We start from the raw sequence: 27,588 nt of genomic DNA, 5'->3' as shown, positions 1-27,588 counted from the left end.
CTGGGACAACAGCCATTAGTGTCTTCCTCTTTGCCCACCGAGATCGCTGCTGGGGGATGTTCCTTGGATGAAATGACTCCTGGCAGAATGAGCTGTGTGCCTGGCTGGGCCTCCTCAGCCTGAGCTCCAGGCGAGCCCCTCTTGCTGGGGGGCCTGCAGCATTATTTATATGTGAATCACTTGCTTTGAAGCTGCTTTGTCCGTGACAATCTGTGCCAAAAGACTCAGAGGCTGACATCGTGTTCTCCTGCAAACGTATGCAGAGACATACATATGTGCGGTGTGGGTACCTCCAGCAACTGGGCTCAGACGCTGTCTGCCCGGTACCTGCCCCTGGGTCTCAGTGTCCCCAGTTTCTGGCACCAGTATATATGAGCCCCCAGAGGCTGCAGGCCCCCCTGAACAGACGGGCAGGCAGAGATGCAGAGAGACAGAGAGAGTACCTGGGCTCCCAAACCACTTCACCTGCTTGTTGGTAGCAGCCCCACACAGATCACAGAATCACTGAATGGTCAGGGTTGGAAGGGACCTCTGTGGGTCATCTAGTCCAACCCTCCTGCCGAAGCAGGGTCACCCAGAGCAGGCTGCACAGCACCGCGTCCAGGCGGGGTTTGAATATCTCCAGAGAAGGAGACTCCACAGCCTCCCTGGGCAGCCTGGGCCAGGGCTCCGTCACCCTCAGAGGGAAGAAGTTCTTCCTCATGTTCAGACGGAACTTCCTGTGCCTCAGTTTGTGCCTGTTGCCCCTTGTCCTGTCACTGGGCACCGCTGAAAAGAGTCTGGCCCCGTCCTCCTGACCCCCACCCTGCAGATACTGATAAACATTTATTAGGTCCCCGCTCAGCCTGCACCTCTCCTATGAGGAAAGGCTGAGAGAGTTGGGCTTGTTCAGCCTGGAGAAGAGAAGGCTGCGGGGAGACCTGATTGCAGCCTTCCAGTACTTAAAGGGAGCCTATAGGAAAGATGGGGACAATCTGTTTAGCAGAGACAACAGTGACAGGACGAGGGGTAATGGTTTTAAACTAAAACAGGGTAGGTTTAGGCTGGATATAAGGAAGAAATTCTTCACAATAAGGGTGGTGAAACACTGGAACGGGTTGCCCTGAGAGGCAGTGGAGGCCCCATCCCTGGAAACATTCAAGACCAGGTTGGACAGGGCTCTGAGCAACCTGATCTAGTTAGCCGTGTCCCTGCTCGCTGCGGGGGGGGTGGACTAGATGACCTCTGGGGGTCCCTTCCGACCCAAAACTTTCTATGATTCTAGGATTCTCTTCTTCAGGCTGAACAAGCCCAGCTCCCTCAGCCTCTCCTCGTAGGGGAGATGCTCCAGTCCCCTCACCATCCTCGTAGCCCTCCGCTGGACTCTCTCCAGTAGCTCCTCATCTTTCTTGAACTGGGGAGCCCAGAACTGGACACAGTGCTGCAGATGGGGCCTCACTAGTGCAGAGTAGAGGGGGAGGAGAACCTCCCTCGACCTACTGGCCACACTCCTCTTAGTGCACCCCAGATGCAGATCTGACATATCACTGACGCTGGCTCACACACGGAAGGGAGAGCCCTCACCTCAGGAAGAGTTAGAAATGGTGTTTGGTGAGTGGACAGGACAGATTGTGCTCATCAGGCACAGGCATGGCCAGACCAGCATCTGTCCTTGGCCACCAGCCACCTGTTTACACACAATTGGCCACTTTTTATCTCACTTCCCCACATTTGTTCTCCGCAAACTACCTCGATCACTGCCTTTCCCCACATTTGGCTCCTCCCCTGACCATCCTGCAATAAGCCTTGTGGAATCCTGGAATGCTCTTGCCCTGCACCTGTAGCGTCCTTGTAATCGATGACCTTGCTGGACTTGTCAAATGCAAGATGAAAGACAAACTCGGATTGAGGTGTCTCTCAACTCAGGTGTCAAGAGCCCAAGAGCTAACAAAGGGAGTGATTAACTGGTGCTTATCTTATCAAACAAAAGTAAGGGGGGACAGCTCATCACTGTAAACCAAGTGAGCAGCCAAAGATTGCTTTGGATAAAGCACAGACGGCCCCAGGATGCGCATACCAAGATGCCGGCTCCAAAGGCGTGTCACACTGCCGAGTCCCGACAACACGACATTCCATGCCAAGAGCCAATCGATACACAATAATTGACTTAGTCCCACCTTGCAAAAAGATTTCCAAACATACAAAAATTGGCACTTGAAAACTCGAGTCCCCATCCCTGGAGGTGTTTAAAAACCATGTAGATGTGGCACTTCAGGACATGGTTTAGCAGGCATGGTGGTATGGGATGGATGGTTCAACTTGATGATCTTAGAGGTCTTTTTCAACCTATGATTGTATGATTCAAACTTCAGGAAAGGAAGTCTTGTAGCTACTAGCTGACACCCACCCTCCACAGAATCACAGAATCACAGAATCACAGAATAGTAGGGGTTGGAAGGGACCTCTGTGGGTCATCTAGTCCAACCCTCCTGCCGAAGCAGGGTCACCTACAGCAGGCTGCACAGGACCTTGTCCAGGCGGGTCTTGAATATCTCCAGAGAAGGAGACTCCACAGCCTCCCTGGGCAGCCTGGTCCAGGGCTCCGTCACCCTCAGAGGGAAGAAGTTCTTCCTCATCTTCAGATGGAACTTCCTCTGCTTCAGTTTGTGCCCGTTGCCCCTTGTCCTGTCGCTGGGCACCACTGAAAAGAGTCTGGCCCCATCCACCTGACACCCACCCTGCAGATATTTATCGGCATTTCTAAGGTCCCCTCTCAGCCTTCTCTTCTTCAGGCTGAACAAGCCCAGCTCCCTCAGCCTTTCCTCGTAGGAGAGATGCTCCAGTCCCCTCACCATCCTCGTAGCCCTGCGCTGGACTCTCTCCAGTAGCTCTTCATCTTTCTTGAAGTGGGGAGCCCAGAACTGGACAGAGTACTCCAGATGGGGCCTCACAAGGGCAGTGTAGAGGGGAAGAGCCTTCCTCGTCCTGCTGGCCACACTCCTCCTAATGCACTCCAGGATGCCATTGGCCTTCTTGGCAGCCAGGGCACACTGCTGGCTCATGGTCAACCTGTCGTCCACCAGGACACCCAGGTCCCTCTCTACAGAGCTGCTCTCCAGCAGGTCTGCCCCAAGCCTGTACTGATGCACCCTCCAGCTGAAAACGGGTGGTTTGCTAGACAGACGGTCCTGGAGTGGGGGTAGAGTCAAGAAGTGGTAGTGGGAGAGCTGCCAGGTAACAATGTGCCTGCAGGAGTCACTGGGTGAACAGCATGAGAAAAGCAAATGCACAGGTTGGTAGCAGGGATGGGTGTGGGGGAAGGACGCAAGAACCCAAAATCAAGCTGCAGGGCAGGAATCTGACGTCCCAGGCTCCATGTAGCTGTCTCTGCAGTACTGCCTGTCTCATGCACAAAGGCACGGGTCCACAGCCTTGATGTGTGTGACCCTGAAGGACCTTTAGAGACAGGAGAACTGGGAGAGGAAGAATTGTAGAAATCATAGAATCATACAGTCAAAGGTTGGAAAACACCTCTAAGATCATCAGGTCCAACTGTCACCGAAAATCTGGGAATAAAACCTCGTCACACCACTGTAGTGTTAACAGGGAGCATTCTTTATTGCAGCGCTGGATGCACGGGGGATAATTCCACCAAACCTGCATACCTCATACTTTTTCCATGCAGTTTATATAGATCAAAAATGTACATATTTATTTTATTCATGCATATTCAGTATTATTCTCTTTGGCGATTGGTGTAAACTTTTCTCGCTTCCTACATAAATGGTTGCGCAGACTCAGTCACCCTCTTCCGTTGTTCCTTTTTGAGTAGGTGGTATTACCTGAGTAGGGGGCCAGTGAGTCGGTGGTCGCCATCTCCCCCTGCCGCAATCACTTTAACCTGCTCGGCTCGCAAGCTTGGCAGTCCTGCTCAATTTCTTCAGTCCGCTTCACAGAACCACACTCCATCGTTTCTCTTGACAGAAACACAATTACCTACCATCGTTAGCATTAATGGTTACTTAGAGACTAGACCCTCTGTTCCCAGACCTAACATCCAGGTGGGTCGAGCTGTACAAGGGGCATAGCAACATTGCTCGTGTTTGGGGTTAACTGATTCTAGCATGCTGGTTACACAACCATCCACCCAACACCCCCATGCCTGCTAAACCATGTCCTGAAGTGCCACATCCACAACGTTTTTAAACACCTCCAGGGATGCGGACTCAGCCACTGCTCTGGGCAGCCTGTTCCAATGTCTAACAACTCTTTCAGTAAAGACATCTTTCCTAATGTCTAATCTAAACCTCCCCTGATGCAACCTGAGGCCGTTGCCTCTCGTCCTGTCGCTGGTTACTTGGGAGAAGAGACCAACACCCACCTCACTACACCCTCCTGTCAGGGAGCTGGAGAGAGCGAGAAGGTCCCCCCTCAGCCTCTCCTTCTCCAGACTGAACAGCCCCAGCTCCCTCAGCCACTCCTCATCAGACTTGTCCTCCAGACCCCTCCCCAGCCTCGCTGCCCTTCTCTGGACACGCTCCAGCCCCTCAATGTCCTTCTTGGAGTGAGGGGCCCAAAGCTGAACACAGCACTCCAGGTGTGGCCTCACCAGTGCCGAGCAGAGGGGCATGATCCCCTCCCTGCTCCTGCTGGCCACACCATTGCTGATCCAAGCCAGGATGCCGTTGGCCTTCTTGGCCACCTGGGCACTCTGCTGGCTCCTGTTCAGCCAGCTGTTGACCAACACCCCCAGGTCCTTTTCCTCTGGGCAGCTCTCCAGCCACTCCTCCCCAAGCCTGGAGCGTTGCCTGGGGTTGTTGTGACCCAAGGGCAGGACCCAGCTTTTGCCCCCGTTGTTGAACCTCATATCGTTGCCTCGGTCCTGTCCAGACCCCTCTGCAGAGCCTTCCTACCCTCCAGCAGATCGACACTCCCGCCCAGCTTGGTGTCACCTGCAGACTTCCTGAGGGAGCACTCAATCCCCTCATCCAGACCATTGATAAAGATGTCGAACAAGACCGGACCTGAAACTGAGCCCTGGGGAACACCGCTCGTGACCGGCCGCCAGCAGGGTTTAACTCCATTCACCGCCACTCTCTGCGCTCGGCCATCCAGCCAGTTCTGCATCCACTGAAGACTGCACCCATCCAAACCACGGGCAGCCAGTTTCTGCAGGAGGATGCTGTGGGGAACAGTGTCAAAGGCCTTACGAAAGTCCAGGTAGATGATGTTCACAGCCTTTCCCTCATCCACTAGGTGGGTAACCTGGTCATTGAAGGAGATCAAGTTGTACACAAGTCAGGACAGAGCCAGGTTTCTGCCCAGACAGAAAGATCATGGTGGTGTGTACAAACTGGAAGTTGCACAAGGTTGGTGTGCCTGCCGAAGCACCTGGAATTGTTCAGTACTACTCTGAAAATGTCTATTGGGAAACAGATAGCACAATTGCAATAGACGTGGAGGCTCAGAATGCTCACAGTGGTGGTTACTGGCACACAGAAGCTGGAGGGGGCTGAACTTGCTCGTACTTCTAAGCCAATGCTGAGAATCTCAAAAATAAGATTGGGGAATCTGTAATGACTGGGGCTGCCTGCCCTTTAAGAGAACATGGCACTTCCCAGAGACTTCTGGATCCCAACAGCCAGACCCCAAAAAAACAAACAAAAAGTAGTGAGATTTGGGATTTTTACAATAGCTTTAATATCCTCTTCATTCTGTGCTTTCTGCACTTTGGGGCAGCAAAATGCCCCACAGAGGATCCACATGCTGTCAAGTAGGCATACAGAAAATTGTTCACAAAATACATGTAGTTTAACCCACTTCACAGAGCAGAAGATGAGCAAGCAGTTAATTTCAATATATGGAGCAAGACCTGGAAGAGGTCATGTGATGAAGTATGCTTAATAGGTTGAGCTGGAAGTACAGAGTTCAAATATTGTCTTCAAATGTTAATATTCGTACTATTAATCACTATGGAAAAATCCAAATGTTCATACAGACTTCATCTTCACAAGGATTGTAAAAATAAAGTTTGCTTTCCCAATTAATCTTTCAATTTTATGCTAAATATACTTGAGACCCTAACTGATCAGTACGGTTAGGACTTGCAGACACAAAGTCAGAAAGCAATATTCTTTTCTTGTGTGGAGAGAATTCAGTGGGCCTTCATTAATTAATTTTCAGTGGCATTCACTAACCATAAAATGTTTTATATTCTGGTGCTACAGTGGACAGGTTTTAGAGCATAATGGAAGCAGTGTGTGGTGCTGCTGTGCTTGTGCAAACCTCTAATTCAAGTGCTCGCTGTGACACAGTGGGTAACAGCCCCCAGCCGCCCCAACCCGGGGCTGAAAGCACAGTCTGGAGCTCTGATGGCTTCCTTACAGCCTGAACATTGTGCAAAGCTACTGCACATACACGACCTGCACGGCCGTTTCTTGGCACAGCACCAACCTTGCAGTTTGCTTTGCTCAAACAGCACATTCGTCTGCTTGTAAGTTAATTAGAGCCCATCATTTCCAGAAGGGCAGCGCTGACGAGAGCCAAGTGCCTCCCTGCTGCTGCTGTGCCTGTCCTGCTGTCTGTGCAGGAACCAGCCGTGAGACAACAGGCCAACACCGCTGAGAGACGCTGACTCCAACCCAGCACTGTCCTACAGAGCCCCACAGTCTTAGGTGTGAGAAGGAGCCTGCGCCCAGCCAATTTCACAGAGCCTTTTATCTGATGGCCGGACAAGAGGACCTCAATGCCATCTGTACACTGGCGAAGTCCCGGAGTGATCTTGGGTGGTAGCGGCGGAGCAGTGGGGAGAGCGTCCGGTCACCTTCAAACCAAGCAGCCATGGGAACCGCCCTGCTCCCACGGGAACGTGCTCCTGCTCAGACACGGATGACAACGCATCCCGCTGCGGGTCCTGCCTCGTCTCCTGCGCTGGCTCAGGCATGCTGATGCTGCCAGGCTACGGAGCACACTTGCCATGGAAGCAGCTGTGGTGCTTTCGCAGCACAGGCTCAGAGCTGCTCGGTGGCAGCCCGAGGAAAGCTGCAGCCTGCTCCCGGCCAGCCTGTCCAGGCGTCACCGTGCCCTGGCAAGGGTCGGTGCTCTCTAGCTGGTGGCTGCCATGCCCGCCAGTCTCCCACAGGTCACACATGCCTCCGGAGAGGAGCGCATGGCCTCCCTCCCAGCCTTTCTTGCACTCTCAATGTCCAGGATGTTCTCTGGAGTAAGATGACCCTGGGAAATTGAGCAGAGTGTTACAAAAACTCTGAAAAGCAGCTTTCCCCACCGCTACCAGGTTTCTCCTTTCAACCTTTCCTGTTGTCTCCCAGGGATCAACCCACCCACTCACACTCCCCTCTGTGTGACGCGGACAGGGACCAGCGACCAGCATACTCAATGTGGGCCTGGGTCCCTCTAGACCACCTACATCTTGCTGTGGTTCACACCTGATACACGGTCCCCTCCGTGGGACCTGCCGGCAGCCCTGTCCTGCCGGCTTCAGCGCGGGCTGCCCAGCGCTGGGGACATCGCTCCGGGCCCAGCGTGGGATCCTGTGTCCCCTTCCCGCACTGTTACATCCCAGCCTTGGCATTTTTTTCGGTATAGCCAAGATCTCGAATGTGTTACCAGGAAGGTGAAGAGCTGCTCTCCAAAGTACAGCAGCTAAGAGTGAGACACATCACGGATGAGTCATTCTCCCTTTCGGACTAAATTAGCACTCATTTTCCCCAAATCAGGGGTGCTGCTCTCAGACTCAGCCAGACCAGGCTCTGCTGCACACAGCAGTGATGTCAAGAGAAACTATTAACGTCCTCATCTCTGCTGCAAGTGGCTCCAAATCATGGAAAAAAGCATCACTTCTTGCTTGGATGGTCGGGCAACCACCTCTGCTTTCTACTTCTCTACTTGCCTTGGCACACAGAAGCAGCTTTGCAACAGCAGTTAATTTTTCATCCAAAAATCCATAGCATTGTCAGGGTGATCCACATCTGCTCCCCTTCTCATGCCTGTACCAACCATCTGAAACACAGCAGCAATGAGCTAGAACTGGATAAAGAGGATAAACTGATTATACATCTCAGAATAGTGCTGCTTACCAGTCTGTCAGAGCTGCTGGCTCTGATACGCAGAACACCAGATTCTAATGAGAATGAAAAAATAAAACTCAAAAAGTGGTTTGGCCATATGAGCTCCCTGAGCAAATTCACTCTGCTGAAGACTTGAGAACAAGGTCTGTGTAAGTCAGAGGCTTCCACAGCTCAACACGGGGAAGCGCAGAGCTCTGCACTGGGATGTGCTGGGGGCTGCCCAGCTGGAGAGTGGCTTGGCAAGGGGACCCGGGGGTCCTGGTGGACACCCAGATGAGCACACGCCAGAAACCTGCCCTTGCAGCACAGGGTACAAGTGTCCTGGTGGCACAAGGAGGCCCATCTCAAGCAGGTCGAAAGAGATGGTCCTTTCCCTCTGGTCCACACTGGCAAGGCCACACTTGGGAGTGCTGTGTTCTGCTCTGGGCTCCCCAGCACAGGAGACACAGACACACTGGAGAGAATCCAGCAAACGGCAGTGCTGAATGGACTGGAGCATCTCATATGGGTGACGTTGTTGTGGGTGTGTACTGCAGGACCCCTGACCAGGATGAGGAAGCTGATGAGGCCTTCTACAGACAGCTGAAAGTAACCTCACAGTCACAGGCCCTGGTTCTCGTGGGGGAACTTCAACCACCCTGACATCTGCTGGGAAGACCACACAGCCAGGCACACGCAGTCCAGAAGGTTCTTACAGAGCATCGATGGTAACTTTCTGATGTAAGTAGTGAAGAAGCCAACAAGGAGAGGCATTTTGCTGGGCCTTGTACTAACGAACAAAGAGGGACTGGTTGAGGATATGACAGCTGGGGCCAGACTCAGCTGCAGTGACCATGAAATGGTGAACTTCAGGATCCTGCATGGAGGAAGCAGGGCAATAAGTAGGACCAAAACCTTGGACTCCAGGAGAGCTAACTTTGGCCTCTTCAAGGAGCTACCTACTTGGAGGAATCCCGTGGGTCAGGGCTCTAGAAGTTCGGGGAGTCCAAGAGAGCTGGTCGCTGTTTAAACGACACTTCCTCCATGCTCAGGATCAGTGCATCCCCCTGAGCAAGAAATCTAGCAAAGGAGGCAGGAGACCTGCATGGATGAGCAAGGAGCTTCTAGCAGAACTCAGACAGAAGAGAAAGGTCTATGGAATGTGGAAAGAGGGACAGGCCACTTTGGAGAGCACAGGAATGTTGTCAGAGCATGCAGGGATGCCACAAGGAAGGCCAAGGCCCACCTGGAATTGAAGCTGGCAAGGGATGTCAAAAACAACAAGAAGGGCTTCTTCAACTACATCAGCAGCAAAAGGAACGCCAGGGACAATGTGTGGCCGCTGCTGAATGAGGCGGGTGTCCTGGTGACGGAGGATGCGGAGAAGGCAGAGCTACTGAATGCCTTCTTTGCTTCAGTCTTCAGTGCTAAGACTGGCCCTCAGGAATCCCAGGCCCCGGAGGTAAGAGAAGAAGCCTACAAAGAGGACGACTTTCCCTTGGTCGAGGAGGACTGTGTGAGGGATCGCTTAAGTGATCTGGATGTCCACAAATCCATGGGCCCCGATGGAATGCACCCACGAGTGCTGAGAGAACTGGCGGATGTCATTGCTGAGCCACTCTCCATCATCTTTGAAAAGTCCTGGAAGACAGGAGAGGTGCCCGAGGACTGGAGAAAAGCCAGTGTCACACCAGCCTTCAAAAAGGGCAAGAAGGAGGACCCAGAGAACTACAGGCCGGTCAGCCTCACCTCCATCCCGGGAAAGGTGATGGAGCAGCTTATCCTGGAGGCCATCATCAAGCAAGTGGAAGAAAAGAAGGTTATCAGGAGTAGTCAGCATGGATTCACCAAGGGGAAATCATGCCTGACCAATCTAATAGCTTTCTACGATGACATGACTGGCTGGGTAGACGAAGGGAGAGCCGTGGATGTTGTCTACCTGGACTTCAGCAAGGCTTTCGACACAGTCTCCCATGATATCCTCCTAGGGAAGCTGAGGAAGTGTGGGCTGGATGAGTGGTCGGTGAGGTGGATAGAGAACTGGCTGAATGGCAGAACTCAGAGGGTTGTCATCAGCGGCGCTGAGTCTAGTTGGAGGCTGGTAACAAGTGGTGTCCCCCAGGGGTCAGTACTGGGCCCAGCCTTGTTTAACTTCTTCATCAATGACCTGGAGGAACGGTCAGAGTGTACCCTCAGCAAGTTTGCTGATGACACAAAACTGGGAGGAGTGGTGGATACACCAGCGAGACCTGGACAGGCTGGAAAGTTGGGCAGAGAGGAACCTGATGAGGTTCAACAAAGGCAAATGCAGGGTCCTGCACCTGGGGAGGAACAACCCCATGCATCAGTACAGGCTGGGGCGGACCTGCTGGAGAGCAGCTCTGCGGAGAGGGACCTGGGTGTGCTGGTGGATGACAGGTTAACCATGAGCCAGCAGTGTGCCCTGGCTGCCAAGAAGGCCAATGGCATCCTGGGGTGCATTAGGAGGAGTGTGGCCAGCAGGTCGAGGGAGGTTCTCCTTCCCCTCTACACTGCCCTGGTGAGGCCCCATCTGCAGTGCTATGTCCAGTTCTGGGCTCCCCAGCTCAAGAAAGATGAGGAGCTACTGGAGAGTGTCCAGCGGAGGGCTATGAGGATGGTGAGGGGACCGGAGCATCTCTCCTATGAGGAGAGGCTGAGGGAGCTGCGCTTGTTCAGCCTGGAGAAGAGAAGGCTGCGAAGGGACCTAATAAATGCTTATAAATATCTGCAGGGTGGGTGTCAGGAGGATGGGGCCAGACTCTTTTCAGTGGTGCCCAGGGACAGGACAAGGGGCAATGGGCACAAACTGAAGCAGGGGAAGCTCCAGCTGAACATGAGGAAGGACTTCTTCCCTCTGAGGGTGACGGAGCCCTGGACCAGGCTGCCCAGGGAGGCTGTGGAGTCTCCTTCTCTGGAGATATTCCAGCCCCACCTGGACACGGTGCTGTGCAGCCTGCTCTGGGTGACCCTGCTTGGGCAGGGGGTTGGACTGGGTGACCCACAGAGGGCCCTTCCCACCCCTGCCATTCTGTGGTTCTGTGATCTTACATGCGTGGAAAGGCTGTGTAAGCTGTGACTGTTCACCCTGGAGCAGGGAAGGCTCAGGGGGATCTCATCCACAGCTGTGACTAACAGAAGGCAGGGTACCAAGAGGATGAGCCAGGCTCCTATTAGTGGTGCCCAGTGCCAAGACCAGAGACAATGGGCACACAGTGAAACGCAGGAGGCAGCCTCTGATCATCAGGAAACAGTTATCGACTGTGAGGGTGACCAAGCATTGGCACAGGTTGCCCCAGGAGGTTGTGGAGTTTCCATCACTGGAGATACTCAGAAGTTATCTGGACACGGTCCTGCACCACTGGGCTTGGATGGTCCTGCTTGAGCAGGGGGATGGGACAAGGTGACCTCCAGCAGTCCCTTTCAACCTCAACCATCCTGTGATAAAAACATTTCTATTGATTATATGCAGCCTGTAATTCCCACGGCATTAATTATCCTCTACCCATGAAACTGGATGTTTGTGTCACTTCTAATGAGAGCTGTGAACAGGGGGTCATTAAGTCATGTAAGAGTTACCCTTAAATCCCAAAATGATGTACTAAACCCAAATTACTGTCTGAAGCAAAGACATCCCAATGAGAAGACTGCTTTTGACACCCCCTGCTCCTCCTGTTTCATATAAGCTTTTTCTCCTGGAGGCAATACTCAGCTTTTCACAAGCCTCGGATTCCTACAACCTTGCTTAGCAAACACCTGCAAGGAGGCTTACAGTCCAGCAGCCCAGGACTAGAGTGAAAATGTGGAGAAACTAGCCCAGAAGTCTCTCTCCCAAGGACTGGGAATCCACAGCTGTGGATCCAAACTAATCACCCTTTCCAAAGATGACACCAGCTCGAGTGAGCAGAAGTCCTTCTCTTCCAGGCAAGAAGCCACGATAGCAAAAGTGGCAGAAATATATTGTCTGTGTTGCACTTTTTCAACACAGAATTACACTAAAACTCTAGAGTAACAAACACATCCAGAGCCAAACTTGTGTGTAAGAAATGCTTTGCTTGGTCTGTCTCTTTCTATGCTTTCTACTCTGCATGTGTCAAATAGGGGTCAAACGGGACACGAGGTGAAAGGCCACCGCCAGAACCAACCAGACAGTAGCCAGATAGAGGACCTGCAGTTTCAAACTGTGTTCTCTTGCACAATCTACGCCCTTCTGCTCTCGTACAGACATTAATAATGACCAATGTTTCCTTATTACAGCTTTTTCTACATAAACAGAAAAAAGAAGTTTACTGAGGCGAACCGGGCTCGGTTCCAGCCCTGCCTTAAGACAGGGCTTCAGCAGGGGCATATGCTGATGCTGGACAGCCAAATGCAACGACAAAACCATCCCCACAACGCTCTGTGTGCAGAATGGCAGTTGAGAAAGGAACTGTTTTGTCCCTCCCGGACATTTTAGGTCATTTTCTTGCGCTTCCGTTGGCTCCCTGATGCCTTCTGCGCAGGCAAGGGAAGAGACAGAGTGCCCAGCCTGTGGTTCTGATCACTCTCGAGTCCTGGCAGCCCCTTTGCCTTGGAGATCTTCAACCGCATGGCCTTTGCGATGTCTATCATCCTGGAAAACATCAGAGAAATACTGCATCAGTGGGGTGCACAGGTCTTCTGTACCTGACCCTGCACAAAAGATCAAAAGCCTTTTGACTCTGGGGAGAAGTCAGGTGGCACCAGCGAGCAGGATGCCTTCTCTGCATCTCAAGGATACCATGGCGACAGAAGCTGGAAGCATTCAAAGAACAGAAGGTAGAGCCTTCCTGAGGAGGCTAGAATGCTCCTGAGCTGTGCACCGCTGCCTTGGAGCGCATTGTAAATCCGCGTTGCCTTACTCAACGGCCAGCTGACTTGAGGAAAAAATAACGCTGCTCTCCACTTCCCTAGGAAGAAGGAACAGGCATTATTTCTGTTCAGCTGCTGCTGCTGGTAGCCCATGGTTGTTTCCCAGTGCACTCACGTCCCGTGTGTGGTGTGATGAATGCAGCCTAGTACAGCAAGAATGTCTCATCTAAGCCACAAAAATTCAGCATCCTTAGCGTAAGGGGGGCTTGGCTGAGTTGTGCAGTCCAAAGAGCATGGGCAAGACCTGGACACACCTGGAGGCTTGTTAAACAGAGACCTAAGTGCATCTGAAGGCAAGCTTGCACAGAAATAGGTGTCCCAGCCTCAGCTGGGGACCTGAGAACACACAGGTGCCAGAATCCCTCCCAGCTGACTTTATTATCTTTAAAATACAAACAGATTCAGTCGGGGAGGGTACTTCAGTCAAACCTCCCACTCCAAGTGAGGATCATCACATCAGTTGGCTCAGGGCTATGTGTCTCTCCTCCATTTTTCCAACAGGTAACAGGTCCCAGCCTCCTCTACCCTTTTCTCAACAGCATCCTATGCCCTGTGTTCTCAGCTCCAGTACAGCAGTTAAGAACAAAACCTGGGCATCAGCTGCAAAAATCAACATGGATTCCTTAAAAAGCTTAGTCCAAAAAGAAAAAAAAAAAAAAAAAGAAAAAACGGATGGAAACCAACATCAAACTGCTGTTAAACCCACTATTGCCCATCAAAGAACTAAGAGCATAACTGGGGGCAAAATCAGAAGTCATTGCACCAAGGCCGACTAGGGAGCTTGCAAAACCCAGAGGTGACTAAGAACTCTGATAACTTGCAGTTGCTACAGCACCTTAACATTACGTCCCTCAGCCAGCAACCCCAGGACAGTCTGCAACGGTTTTCTCAGCTGCAGCGAAGGGTTTGTGTCCCTTCACAGTTCCTAGCCAGCCACACGACCTCCAAGCAATCCTGTTAAAAAACACCAGTGTGACCAAGTTTGGAAGCAAGCGTCCTTGGTGCCACCATCGCATACACAACAGGACAGAGTGGGAGAGAGGTGCTAAGACCAGGGCTGAACGGTCACTAGCAGGGCCACCCGGCCCCTTCCCACACTGTGTTAACAAGCTGCCTGCTGAGCTGACATCTGCTTGTTGGGAGACCTCCCAGCAAGCACAGTGGAGCAGTTTCAATCAACTCTCAATTTATTCTGCAGGGCCCAGAGAGACAGCACAGCACAAACCGCAGTGCAAGGACTCCCACAGCCATCAAAACTGGCAACGGGCTCCGACTGACACCTGCTGGGAAGACCAGACTGTGCAGCTAATGGTAGCTGCACAACACTGACTTATTCTTTGATGGAAAAAATCAACATCTAGGCAGCAACTGCCCCCAAAAGCTAACACAGCAAGCGTTGTTTGATCTAAAACTTATTCTGCAAACTGTTTTCTACCCATTCGCCTTCACTAACCCGGATTTGGCACATCCTTATTTCAAATACTACAGCCAGCCATTCTGCCTACAACGTCTCCCCATGATGCTCTGCTGAAAAATCTCCAAGTCCATCAGTATTTCAGAAACAAAAAACAAGCTCCTCAATGCCAAGTGCACAGTGGGTAAAATTCAGGAGCCTAGGATTTCTCCATGTAAACACCAATTACACACTCATAGCACGATTGTGAGGAAAAAAAAACCTGCTTCTAGTTTTCCTGTAGCAGTCAGCCATGAACCTGCACTTACACCCAGACTGGTACCCAAGAGGGACTGGAGCTCTGCAGGAAGAAGGGGCACAGAGGACATGAAGGTGAAGAGTGATGTCCTTTGTGAGGCAAGAAATGGGGCTGGGTGGCAGCAGATAAGTCTTGTCCTGGGATCTGCCCCAGCTGTCCATTTTGGTGCTGCCTGCCTCAGTTTCCTTGCCTGCAGGATAGCTGAAGAGTATCTGGATGCACGTGAGGACCTCTTTGTGTCAAGTGCTCTTTCAGAATTTGAGATGTATAACCACCCTCCTTTGCAAGTACCAGGGCTTCAATACAAGCTTCCACACACTCATAAAACACAAGAGTCCAATTACAACAAAAGGGACTGGCTAGCAGATACCACTGTACCACCCAGGTGCCAGTGAGGCTCCAGAGCTCCCTCCCCATGGGCTCTCTGTAGAGGGATCAAAGCCTGTCTCAGCAGGTATGAACAAAGACAACTCCTCACCTGCTTTCCGGGAGCTTCAGGTCATTCTGCAGGATGGTGAGGTCTGTTTGGAAGTTGTTAATGTGCAGAGCCAGCGCAATGACGTATGCTGCGATTTTAGCCTTCATGGATGCAGAGACTAAATTCTGGACACTGCATGGCAAGACGGAAAATAGATGAGGTGTGGAGTGTCAGTGAACCCAAAACACAACCACCCGGTGCAGACAGAACTGGAGCCCCAGTCAGATGTGACTGACTTTTCCTAGACACCAAAAAGAGCTGAAAGCAACAGAGACCTCGGATCACAGGGGCTGAACAGGCTTCTCTGTCCTCCTCACATGCCCCTGTTTCTGTTCAGAAATGCAGGCCCCTGGGGCTGTTTATCACCACGTAGCCTTGACAAAACCACCCACTAACGACAATTCAGCCTCTTTGGAAGGCTAGTCCCTTGCAAGAGGAAAGCCAAGGGAAGCTGTTCTGATGGCATTCAGTGTAACTGATCATAGCACCTCAAACACACAATCCACATAATGCACAGCCCTGCCTGGCAATCCTCTGGAAGCGTTTGTTTGTCACTGGTTTGAGCCTTCACATAAAAGCTGGCCCATTTGGACTCAAATTCTCTGGTCATGTCAGACTAACAGCGGCAGTGCAGCTGTGCAACAGCTGAGCATCGGCACTACACACCTTCTGGGCAGAGCCTGTTGAGTCCCCGAGTGTGCGGAAGGCACTACGGCAAGAGTGAGGGTGCTGTTCACTCTGGCCTGCATTTTGGTGCTTCCACTCAAGAAGAGGATTGCTGAAAACATTTTTCCAGATCTGTACCTTTTTAGTTATGAGTGGCATCCTTCCTAAGGCTGCAGCCAAGGGCCACCTGGTCAAAGGCAGCCTCCAGCAGAGCCCAAGGCCCTTCCTGCAGCGAGGCAGCACTCAGAGCCACAAACTGCTGGGAAGGAGGACGCTGTGGTAGCTTCCCAGCCTCTGCTCCAGTCAAGGGGTGGTGGCTTCTCCTGGCTGATCTCCACGGCAGAACCAGACTGCATCTTACTATACCAGACTTTGTCACTGCTGGTGGGGCAATGCCTGGGCAAAGCTCAGGCAGAGCTCTTTGGCCTGTACACACATGGGTGCAATGGTGTGGGTGTCAGCCCAGGGCAAGTTAACCAGTGCAAGCCTTCACACAGTTTCGTCTGCTAGGTTTCAATGGAGAATCCAAGTAAGTCAAGTCAGGTCTAGGTTCGCATAAAAGCACCCCTGCTACACTAATTAAACTATATGAGTGTAAAAAAAGCAGCATTATTTAGCCGTTACACCACCTCTGTCCTGACGCACTCTTGGATGGTGGAAGAGCCAACACACCCATCTGTCAGCTGCCTTGGTTCACCACAGTGAAAACGTAGGTACAGACAGCTGCCTGTTCAGCTGCACAGCCGAGAGGCAGCTGCAAAGCAAGCACTCATTCTGCCAGCCCGCATCCATAAACGGTCAGGCACACGGCACGGGCACCCCACTTGGTTACGCTAGCTAAATCCACAGCTGCAGGCACACATGACCATGCTGCTCCCAGTTGCATTTTAGACCTGCACTGTCTGAAATGGGCTATCACCAGCCACGACCCCGTGTTCTACAGGGCCAGGGGTGTGAAGCAAGAGAAGCTACTGCCATCTTCCATTTTGGCAGGCGGTTTCCTGATAATGTGTCCACGGCCCTTCAAGCTGAACTCTGACATATCTCTGCCTCAAGAACACCAAAGCAAATACAGTTCCTCACCTGCCATTGTTGTAGGTCAGTGAAGTGAAATTCTTCATGAGTTTCCGGCTAATAATGTGTGGGCATTCAGGACCCATTGGATCTAGGACAGAATCATAATAATACATTTATTACAACGACATTTATCACCTCTTCCCAGGAATACAGAGAACCTAAAAGGAACCTGGGCACTTGATTTCTGGGTCTCATAATTTTTCAGGTCAGAGAGAGGCTCCTAAAAGCTTTTATTTTCTTTACGAATGGCATTTCCCTCTTCAATACTACAAAATCTAAAATGCATGCATGCATGCCCACGCATACATTTCGTTTAATAGATTCCTGCCTTTTAATAGATGGTCCTGTCACAAAATATTATTAAAACTGAAACCACAGGAACAAATTCCTCTTAGCACCAGGACTAGTCATTTCCATATCCTCCTTGACTAAGTCCTACAAGGTGACTCCTGTGTCTCCCGCAATGCAGGAAGATATTTACAGACACGCTTGCCATTTCCTCCTCCATCACACTCCTGCCATTGAAAATGCTGACAATGACATGTTCAGTACTGACAACGAGACTCAGACAGAGAAGTTCTACGGAAGATGGCAAGTACTGAAAATCTCAAACAAAACATTTTGTGTAGTGCTTTTGAGAACAGCAGCTCCTGCCATTTTAAAAGAAAGAACCTCAAGACAACTGGGGTATGATCACTGCGATCCACACATTAAGCTTATAAACAAAGGATGATGAAAAATTCTCAAAAGCACAAAAGGAGATATAAGGGATGTATCGTGTGCTGTATATCTCTTGCACCTGGAATATGGAGGTTGGATGAGGGAGAGAGCTGACAGTTTCCAGCTTCTTGGCTTAGGATTAAAGTGTGAAAATATAAAACATGTTTATAAGTACAGAACTATTGATAAACTAGAGTCTCAAAATTTCCAATCTAAGCCACCCTGTCTCCCATCAAGAGGATCTCATGGTGCCATCCTGATGTACAGCAGTTACAGAGGGACTGAAAGGGATTAGACATACACCTCCCAGCAGACGCAGGTGTAACAACCCGCAACAACATGGAGATCCTCAACATCAGCATGAAACAGGCTAAAAGCAACTGCTGCAGCTTCTTGGCACCTTTACTGTTTCCTACTGCAGTAATCACAAACCAAGTCTCAGCAGACAGCTTAAAAGTGAAGGAGCTGAAATTTCTCTTACGCTTCTTCTTGATCACTTTCAGGTAGCTGAACTTAATAAGGGTGTCCAGGAACCAGAGGCATCGGGCTTTGTGATCTCTGCTCTTCTCATCAGCAGGCAGGAACTTCAGCTCCTCTAAAACAAAGGAGCAATGGCTGAAGGAGAAAGAGGGCAAAGATGAGGAACAAAGAACTAGGAATCAGTTTACACTGTCAGGACAGGACACATGTGTAACTTCAACACTAAGCTGTTTGAGAAGGGTTCCCTGGACACCTATGAAGGATAGCCCAGGGGGCTGCTTTGTGAGCACACTTTCCTCTTAATGCCCACCACGTTCAGCCAGCCCCTCTCAGTGTGCAGTTACCAAGGTGCCTGCACTGCAGAAACTGCAGGCTCTGAACATGGCACACAGACAGACTTCTGCTCCAGCACAGGCAGACAGAAAGCACTGGGAGTAAGGTGCGATTTGTGCTTTTTCTGCTCACTTCAGCCCTTCAGCACCAGCGCTTAACAGCTCTAAGTGTACATCCATGTCAGCTTGCCAAGGCATAGCAACTTCCACAGGAAGTCAGTACCTGGCTGGGACAGTGCCCAGCCACAGGCATACTGTGCTCAGCACAGATCTGTGGTCCCCCTTCCAGACCCCACTTTGGATTTCTCCACTCTCTTCCCCTAACTCAGTTCCCCAAAGCGCAGCCATGCTGCTGTGCACTTAACATCCTCACTTGTAAAACTCCACCCCACATTCTCCAAGGTAGGTGTTGCTCAGCTATGCTTGGATCAGATGTCCTCCCTCTGCACTGAAACAGTCAGCCTGGGTATCGTGGAGCTGACAGCAGCAGTCATCATGCCCCACAGAAAAACTAGCTTCACAGGGCCCACCTTGACTACTACAAGGCTGTTTGCAGCAGCATTACCTTTTGTCATCTGTTTTCTTGGCGATTTCTTCTGCAGTGATGTTAACAAAGACTGCTGCTGGAACCTGCAATGCTTCATATTCTGCTGGGGACAGAACTGGAAGGATTTTAAAGAAAAGAACAAGCACGCCTTTGCTCTCCCTTCTGGTCTGAACAGCTCGCAGTGAGGCAAGCTCTATTCACTCTTGCTTTAGGTGTGGGGCGGGGAAGGAGGGAAGGAAATTATAAATAGGCAGAACATAACAGGAAGACTAGGAAGCTAGCCAGTAACAAAGGTCTCTAACAAACGGTGGCTCGACACAAGTCACTTCTCCTGCATGGCCGACCTCATTACTATTCCCAGTGGAACTGCTGCCAACAGGGAGGCACAGCATCCTACTCTCTGTGGGGAACAGGCAGGATATGGGACTTGCGGGCCCAAAAATCTCCACACAGCATGTCCCTGCCTCTCAGCTTTTGGCCTGCAAGGGGAGAAGGCTTGGCTACACGTCTGGCAGCACTCACTCCCACATGCCAGACCACTGATGCCGAGGCTTACAGGTGTGGCAAACCACTGTGCCACAGAAAAAGATACTGTCCTCAAACTTGTAAACGTTTTCTGGTTTGTCAGCATCTTCATTACACGGTGGGAGGAAGATGGAGATGTTCTGTACGTCATCTTGGGCCACATCCTGGATCAAAGCTTTGGACAGAAGCAGGAAAGAAGAAAGTATTTGCACTATGCAAACAAAACCACAGAGAACATGACCACCACCCAAGTCCTTCCCCTAAACACAAGTCTACTCAAAGGTAGTTCTTGGGTCATCACCAGCTTAGTCACAGATGGAGTTTTAAAGGTTTAAAACTCAAGTTCAGTTTATCTCACCTGGGACAGCGCTAAGGAAAAGGCTACAGCTCCTCCCTGTTTTGTTTTGTTACTGCCACATGTCGGTGCTGACTGTACAGAAAGCATTCCAGTAGGCACAGAAAGGCCAAGAGCTTCTCATATGCTGGCTATGTATTCAGCATGTTGCCTTTCAGACTGGTGTTCACTCCTACCAAGAACTTTCTGCTCCTCAAAATTCAGAAAAGCCACTCCAGACTAGACAAAAATCTAGGAGAGAAGTGCACCAAGACAAACTGGTTGCTGCTGCTGCACCTCTTGGTGCAGAGCAGGCAGAATATGGTTTTGGCACCCTGTGTTCCACTGGACATCCCTTTGGCACAAAGCAGCTCTGAGAGCACGGTCAGTATCCACACTGCAGCACAAGGGATGAGAGCTGATGGGTTCTGTAGTCAACAGACATTTCTCCCATTCATAGCCAATGAAACTCAGAATCCCAAAGTGCTGGTGGAAAGGAGCTCTGGAGGTCTCCTGTCCAACCTCCTGTTCAGAGTAGGACTGTCCATAACGCTAGATAAGGGCAGCCCTGGCTTTGTCCTGCCAAGGCTTGGAAGCCCCCAAGGATGGTGACTCCACACCTCTCTGTGACCTGTTTCAGGGCTGCACCACTCTCCAAGGCAAGAAGGTTCCCCCAGTCTCCCATGTGGACCTCCCAAGGTCCAGGAACCACTGCAACTTGTGCTGTTGACCCTTGCTGGCCCTGCTGAGAAGAGTTTGGCTCTGACTGCCCTTCTGGTAGCTGTGGGCTGCTGTTAGATCCTCCTTGGCCTCCCCTGTGCCAGACTAACCAAGCCCAGCTCCCTCTGCCTCTCCTTGTCAGTTTTGTGCTCCAGGCCCTCGCCCGTTCTTGTTGCCCTGCCATGACTCTTCTGTCCACTCCAACTCCTTCTTGATCAGGGCTGGAGCACAGAGGGGTGGCACAGGCTGGACAACAGAATACAGATGCAGCCTAACAAGCACTTGGTAGCGGGGTTATCAACTCTCCTTGAAACAGTGCGATGCTTTGGAGAGTGAACTTTCCCAGGAGTAGTGACAATAACTAAGGCCATGGTAGACTCCTCCTTGCTGCAGGGTCCCCAGGTCCATGAGCCTGGCTCATAACAGCACTGTGGATGGCACTTGATGGGGCTGTGACGTGGTTCAGGGCACAGACCATCTTCCATAGACAAGCGACTGTGAAGCCAGGGTACAGTTCACCTTAATGAACGTTCAGCATCTCAGCTGAGACCAGGGGAACGTACTGCCTTTATCCCAGTGAACTGCCATCCAGTGACTCCCAGAAGAGTTCCCAACAACAGGCAGGGACAGACAATGATGCCACAGGGGGCTTCCCTCATTCAGGCAACTCCCACACTACGTGTAGCCAGATCAGCAGGAGGCAGTTCCTTTTCCCTCAGAAAGATCTGCGAGTTCCTCCATATGTGCGCTTATCAGCTGTTAGACCAGCTGCTTCCTTGGTCACTCAAAGAAAACCCTTTTCTTCTTCCTACCACACTTGGCAAAGATCAGACAGAAAAAGGCACTTCTGATTGCCTTCGCTGAACTCTGAGACAATATTCTTACCTGTTACTCCCTTTGCATCTATAACGTTTGCTGCTGCTTTTGTCACAGCAGTATTCAGAGTATCATTGCCCACTGCATTCATTCGCCGAGAGTTCAGAGCTCGCTTCTGCTTGCTGGTACCGAAGGCCTCAATGCACAAATCCATCTGTGCAAGAGAGAAGCAAATTAAAACAGGCTGCTGAACTGAAGACGCTTTCCATCTAAGGAAAACTGAGCTAATCACCACTTGTTTCACATTCACATTCTCTAAGAAAACTTCAAACATTTCACTGGGCACAACCCAACCATACAGCAAGCACTGATCTGCAAGGGGGCAGGATGTAACTGGCATTCTAATTAAGTCTGAAATAATTATGAACACACTGTCAAGACAGGCACTAACAATGCACTGTCTCATAGACCTCTAAGGCACAGAGAGAATGCTGAACCTGCACAGGTTCACCCTGCAGTAAACCAAATATCACAGACTCAGACAACTACCACCTGCTACCGTTAGCTGGATAATCACAGTAGAATATGATATGGGGTTTCAACTTTACCTTCTCCCTGTAGGATTTCTTCTGATAATCCTTTGTGTCATCAGGTATTAAGTTATCTATAAAAGACAAAAAGTTAGTTGCTTGGCACTGCTGCCAGCAACCAAGAAGTCAATTGCTGAATGCATGCATAGGTCTAGCATGCTGCAACTCTGCTGCTGTGGTTAAACACAGTATCTTCCTACCTGATAGCAAGGGCTGCATGTTGAATATTTCAGCATTGTAGACGTCCATTTGCCCAGAGTCCTTGTCTAACACACCAACAAAATACCTGGAAAGAACACGGGCAAGCGATTACCGACAGACAGTCCAGTGGAAGTGATGTTTTAAAATACACGTTGCCGAGTGATGTGTATTCCCCATCCCCTGCCAATTCTTTTGCCTTGCAAATACAAGTTTTCCAAGCAGACTCAGAACGTCACAATAAAACAAGTTACCTCCAAGGCATGCACTATATACATATACAAAAAAAGCCCAACAATCCCCCCCCCCAAAAAAACCAACCCAAACTTGTTTCTCTAAGTAAACGTAGAAGTCTTAAGACAACTAAATTAGGTCCAAAATATAGACTCTAGGTGCCAGAGTGCTAGCTGCTATTATCTTTTATCTTTTTTGATGTGTCAGGACCCTTGGTTTCTCAGTGTCTCTACGCAGTTTCCTGTGCTTTAAAAACTTGGGTTCCCTGTGGCCAGTTCTCTGCTTAGTACAAGTCACTTTAAATCCTCAGAGCTTCTCAGAAATGTGAGTTTGGGGTCTCTAAAACAGGACAATTTCTCTCACATAAATTCCTTCTCATCCCACATTACAGTGGGGCAAGGCCAAATGGTTTGCGCAGCTCCTCACCATGTCTCACAACCCACCAGGAACAGGCTGTATGTCACCCTTGGTTGAAGACGACCAGGGTATCAACCACACCAGTTCCTTACCCAGCTAGAAGAGTTGATTCCATGTGACCCCTTCTGACTGGTGCCTGAACTTGCTCTGCTCGATAGCAAATCTTTCTAAAACTCAGGACACACTTTCCAAAGACAAAACAGGCTGCTTGTTGCAGTGGAAGCAACATTCTCTATGCAGCTGCTCTCAGACGAGCTGCCTGAGCACAGGGGGAATCACAGCACCCTACTGTCCAGAAAGGATCTCTGGGCAGCTCCTGCCACCCCTGGAAGTCCAGATGTTTGGCAGAATCATTGACTTTCCACTCTGTTCTAGAATAAACTGGGCTGTTTGCTCAGAGGTGGTTTCTGCTCCCTGTTGCACCCACATTAGCAGTGTGAGTGCACAGTTTTGGGCTGACAGCTGTCAAGAGCTACAGGAATGGATCCACTGGAGGAAATCCTCATGCATGCAGCCGAATCAGACGTGGGAGGAAAGGGATAGAAGGACGGGGTGGGAAGACTTGAAAGAAAAGCAAGATATGACTGAAATGACTCTTGCCTGCATCTCTGGAGATCCTCAGGCATGTGCAGACTTAACAGAAAGCTAATACTTGAAGCTGAATGTATATCAGCAGCTAGCTTGCCTTGTTAGTTTCCACAGCTCAGGATCTCCAGAGGTGGTCCACTTAGGCCACTAAAACCACCTCTCAATAAGCGTTCAGAGATAAGAGCACTAAATCTGCCTAGAAATAATACTGCATTTACACCTGTACCATACATATTCATTAAACTAAATTCATCTCTCCAAACTAAGAAGAAAAAGCCCCTTGATGCCTTTTTTCAGCTACAGCATCTTAAACCGAAGACTGCTACATCTGAAGGTCCAGCTCTCCTGGTTCCACTTTTCAGAAAGAACAAAGACTAGTATTAGCATGTTTTGATGGGCTATTTGCAGAGGTGAAACCAGTTTCTTTTACAGAATTATAAAACAGAATAAGTATTTCAGTTGGAAGGGACCTACAACGATCATTTAGTCCAACTGCCTAATCAATTCACAGCTGGCCAAAGTTAAAGCATATTATTGAGTGCATTGTCCAAATGCACCTTAAACACTGACAGGTATGGGGCATCGACCACCTCTTGAGGAAGCCTGCTCCAGTGTGTGACCACCCTCTCAGCAGAGAAATGCTTCCTAAAGTCCAGTCTTGTTGAGAACATAGGACCATAAGGGCAGCCACATCGGAAAGCACCTCCTCTTCCTAACAGTTTTATACAACTCGGTTTTCTCTTCACCCCCTCACCCTACCTGTGGTTTAATTAGTCAGACACAATTAGGTCAGTGCAGTCCAACCAGAGAAGAGATGAGCCATGTAAGCAAACCGCACGGGGCAACTGGAGTGGATCTATGGAGCAGAGTGCTTGCTACAAAGAGCCTGACATGCACACTACATGCATTTCAGCGTTGTGTAGACTAGTAGGAGCAGGAATATGCATCAGAGGAGAAAATAAACACCTTTGCATGTAACAAGGCAATATTATTTCACATTGGCTCTCCACCCATTTGGTGATTCTCCTATTAGCAAACAAAGAAGATATCACATACAGAATACTTCTTAGGAGGCCAGTAGGATCTGCCCCAATGCTACAAGGTCACATTCTCAAACCGGGACACGTGAAGGCTGGTGATTTCACCAACACTTCCTTTTACAGCGTGGGGCACAGACAGCTTATTAGTTCACACAGCAGCATCATGCCATGGCCCTGAAGGTAAACGGTGATTAAGGACCCAGGGGTTTCCTGGGCAGAAGATGATGATCTTGGCGATTCCTTAATCTTACTTTCTTAATAACAAAGCTGTTATTCATAGGTTTCAGCTACATCAAATCATTTCCTCACCCTTTTCTTCACAAGACTTTTTCAAATACATGCTATTTGTATCTAACATCACAACTTCCAAAGGGGTGTAACGTGCACAAATGACACAGATGCCATGTGCTGGAGTCTCCTGTCAAAATACTCTTGATTCCAATCACGGCCTCAGTGAAGATTTCTGAGCCAGCTTTAAGAAAGGCTACCAGGAGCTTTGTATGTGAGCAATCCCTCTGCCTCCACCTCCACGTTCCTGCCCTCACATTGCCAGCAACCCGTACCTGCACAGGGTGTTACACTTCATAACTTCGCTGCCGAAGTTATTCCCCACATATGAAAGCCTTTCAGTTTCTGAGACCTGAAAAACAAAGAAAAATTACTTGAATACAGGGCTGTGAAAAACCTTCTCTTCATCCGCTTTGTTTTCCCTGGTGCCATGAAGCTCTATATTCCCAGGCATCGGACACTAGTCATGCGTAGCCGAATTTGAATTTGCTCATTCTGAGTACATTTTGCATCAGGCCCAAATCTTTAAAAGACAGACAACACTTCTTGACGCTGGAAGTACCCACGATATATAATTCTACCTCAGCTTTCACCGGGCCAGAAGATGAGGAACCACTGCAAAGAAATAATGGGAATCGTATTTTAGAGTTTATCAGTGTAGCAAACTTGGATGTCACCGCAGCTAAAACACCTCGCTGTGTGGACCACCGTATTTAAATCCAGAAGCAACAGTTTGTGAAACAAACTGGGGTTACTCACAAAGTCACTAGCAAAGAGAGATCAGGCCTCTCTGCCAGTCAGTTTCAGACACTATTTCCAGTGCTTCAGGGTCCTTAACACAGTTGCTCGAAGCTTCTAGCCAGGACAAACCTCACGGATTTCAGCCTGGGCCAAAGGCACACACTGGGCAGAGCCACCACTACAAGTAAGGGGAACGCAGCTTAAGAATGTAATTTTCAACGATCTGTTTTAAGCTCTAGTACTGCCAAGCGATGCCAATTCACTGACAGGACAAAACAGCTAGCACTATCAGGAATGCCTCAACCACCTAAACGTATTCTGAGATGTTTGTGTCTCTACTATACGGCACTATATTTCCCGAGGATTTTAGCTGTGAAGTCATCTATTCCTTGAGTGAATCACTGCGTAAGCAGTGCTAAAACTTAAAGATAGCAGCAGAAAGCACCTTCAGACTTTAAGCTTGGTTCTCTCTTCACTGATATAAATAGAAATCTCCTAATGTCATTTAACAGCAATCAAAAAAGCTTTGGAAGAGAACTCACCGTGTTCACTGTGTGAAGGTAACGGAACACATTTTATGATCAAATGGACCTGACCAGTTGTTAAGTAATAGCCTTTAAATTGCAAACATTATTTCCCTTTATGTTATTAAAATAATTCATGAACGCACACAACTTCCATACATCAGCCTTTGCCTGAGAATACGGAACCACGTACCAATCAACATCGTTCAAATATGCACGTATGCAGGTCTGATGGAAAGGTCAGTAACGCTCACGCCCCCCTCAGCACCGCTGATCTGGGTGTCCCAGCTCCCCTCAGCACCGCTGATGTGGGTGTCCCAGCTCCCCCTCAGCACCGCTGATCTGGGTGTCCCAGCTCCCCTCAGCACCGCTGATCTGGGTGTCCCAGCTCCCCCTCAGCACCGCTGATCTGGGTGTCCCACGTTCCCCTCAGTACCCCTGATCTGGATGTCCCAGCTCCCCCTCAGTACCCCTGATCTGGGTGTCCCAGCTCCCCTTCAGCACCGCTGATCTGGATGTCCCATGTCCCCTTCAGCACCGCTGATCTGGATGTCCCACCTCCCCCTCGGTACCCCTGATCTGGATGTCCCACCTCCCCCTCAGTACCCCTGATCTGGGTGTCCCACGTCCCCCTCAGTACCGCTGATCTGGGTGTCCCAGCTCCCCCTCAGCACCGCTGATCTGGGTGTCCCAGCTCCCCCTCAGTACCCCTGATCTGGGTGTCCCAGCTCCCCCTCAGCACCGCTGATCTGGGTGTCCCAGCTCCCCCTCAGTACCGCTGATCTGGATGTCCCAGCTCCCCCTCAGTACCCCTGATCTGGGTGTCCCAGCTCCCCTTCAGCACCGCTGATCTGGATGTCCCATGTCCCCCTCAGCACCGCTGATCTGGGTGTCCCAGCTCCCCCTCAGTACCCCTGATCTGGGTGTCCCACGTCCCCCTCAGCACCGCTGATCTGGGTGTCCCAGCTCCCCCTCAGTACCGCTGATCTGGGTGTCTGGATCACGGCTCTCCCTCCCGCACGGGCTGGGCCGCAACCCTGGCTCTGTTTTTAACTCTTCGCCGCAAAGCCGAGCCCCGCCCGCCGCACCGCGAGGAGGGCGGCCGGCCCGAGGAGCCCGACGGGAGCCTGGGGCGGGCCGCGGCCCGCCCGAGGGGGCAGCGTGGGGCCTCCCGCCGGCCGCAGCGTGCCGCTCCCGCGCGATGGGGCACCCGCGGCCGCCCGGGCCGGAGCACCGAGCCGCGGGCCCTTACCAGGATCCTCTGGTGCTTCTTCCGCGGGTGGGCCGCGTCCTTGTGCCGGTAGACGGTGAAGCGCACGGAGTCGGGCCGCTGCAGCCGGCCGTTGGCGAACCGCACTGCAAGGAACAGCACGTCAGACCGGGCGGCCCCCGCCGCGCCCCGCTCCCGCCCGCCCCGCGGCCGCCCCGCGGCCCCCGCCTCACCCAGCACGGCCGGCTGCTCCGCCTCGGGGCACCCGCGGTAGCGCCAGGTGGCGACGGCCATGGCGCCGGGCGAAGACGCCTCCCGGGGGGCTCCGCGCCAGGCCGCGGCCTCACTCCCGCCACCGGCCCCGTTCTGCCGCAGCGTGAGGCCCCGCCGAACCGCTG

At 50.9% G+C, this 27,588-nt stretch overlaps 1 protein-coding gene across 1 annotated transcript; it reads right to left on the bottom strand.

Annotated features, from left to right (window-relative positions):
• Positions 1–12,225: 12,225 nt before the first annotated feature.
• On the bottom strand, positions 12,226–27,584 carry POLR1E (RNA polymerase I subunit E). Its single transcript, XM_075411605.1, has 12 exons — positions 27,424–27,584; positions 27,233–27,336; positions 24,991–25,067; positions 22,151–22,236; positions 21,969–22,024; positions 21,430–21,574; positions 19,558–19,665; positions 18,984–19,080; positions 18,088–18,221; positions 16,893–16,974; positions 15,144–15,275; positions 12,226–12,675 (listed from the first exon to the last, which is right to left on the bottom strand). Exons 1-12 carry the CDS (start codon positions 27,482–27,484, stop codon positions 12,516–12,518), a joined length of 1,242 nt encoding a protein of 413 aa, XP_075267720.1. The 5' UTR covers positions 27,485–27,584; the 3' UTR covers positions 12,226–12,515.
• Between the last annotated feature and the right edge of the window lie 4 nt (positions 27,585–27,588).

The sequence above is a fragment of the Opisthocomus hoazin genome, chromosome Z, assembly GCF_030867145.1.
Source record: "Opisthocomus hoazin isolate bOpiHoa1 chromosome Z, bOpiHoa1.hap1, whole genome shotgun sequence".
NCBI classification, from domain to species: Eukaryota; Metazoa; Chordata; class Aves; order Opisthocomiformes; family Opisthocomidae; genus Opisthocomus; species Opisthocomus hoazin.
The sequence above is the reverse complement of the archived record's forward strand: the minus strand, read 5'-3'. Positions and strand labels throughout refer to the sequence as shown.

Excerpts from the sequence above, each read along its gene's own strand:
- POLR1E (XM_075411605.1), bottom strand. The coding sequence starts at position 27,484 with ATGGCCGTCGCCACCTGGCGCTACCGCGGGTGCCCCGAGGCGGAGCAG. Across the intron at positions 16,975-18,087 it reads GAAAGTGATCAAGAAGAAGC|ATCCAATGGGTCCTGAATGC; the intron begins GTAAGAGAAATT and ends ATTCTGTCCTAG. Across the intron at positions 12,676-15,143 it reads CTGAAGCTCCCGGAAAGCAG|GATGATAGACATCGCAAAGG; the intron begins GTGAGGAGTTGT and ends GATGTTTTCCAG.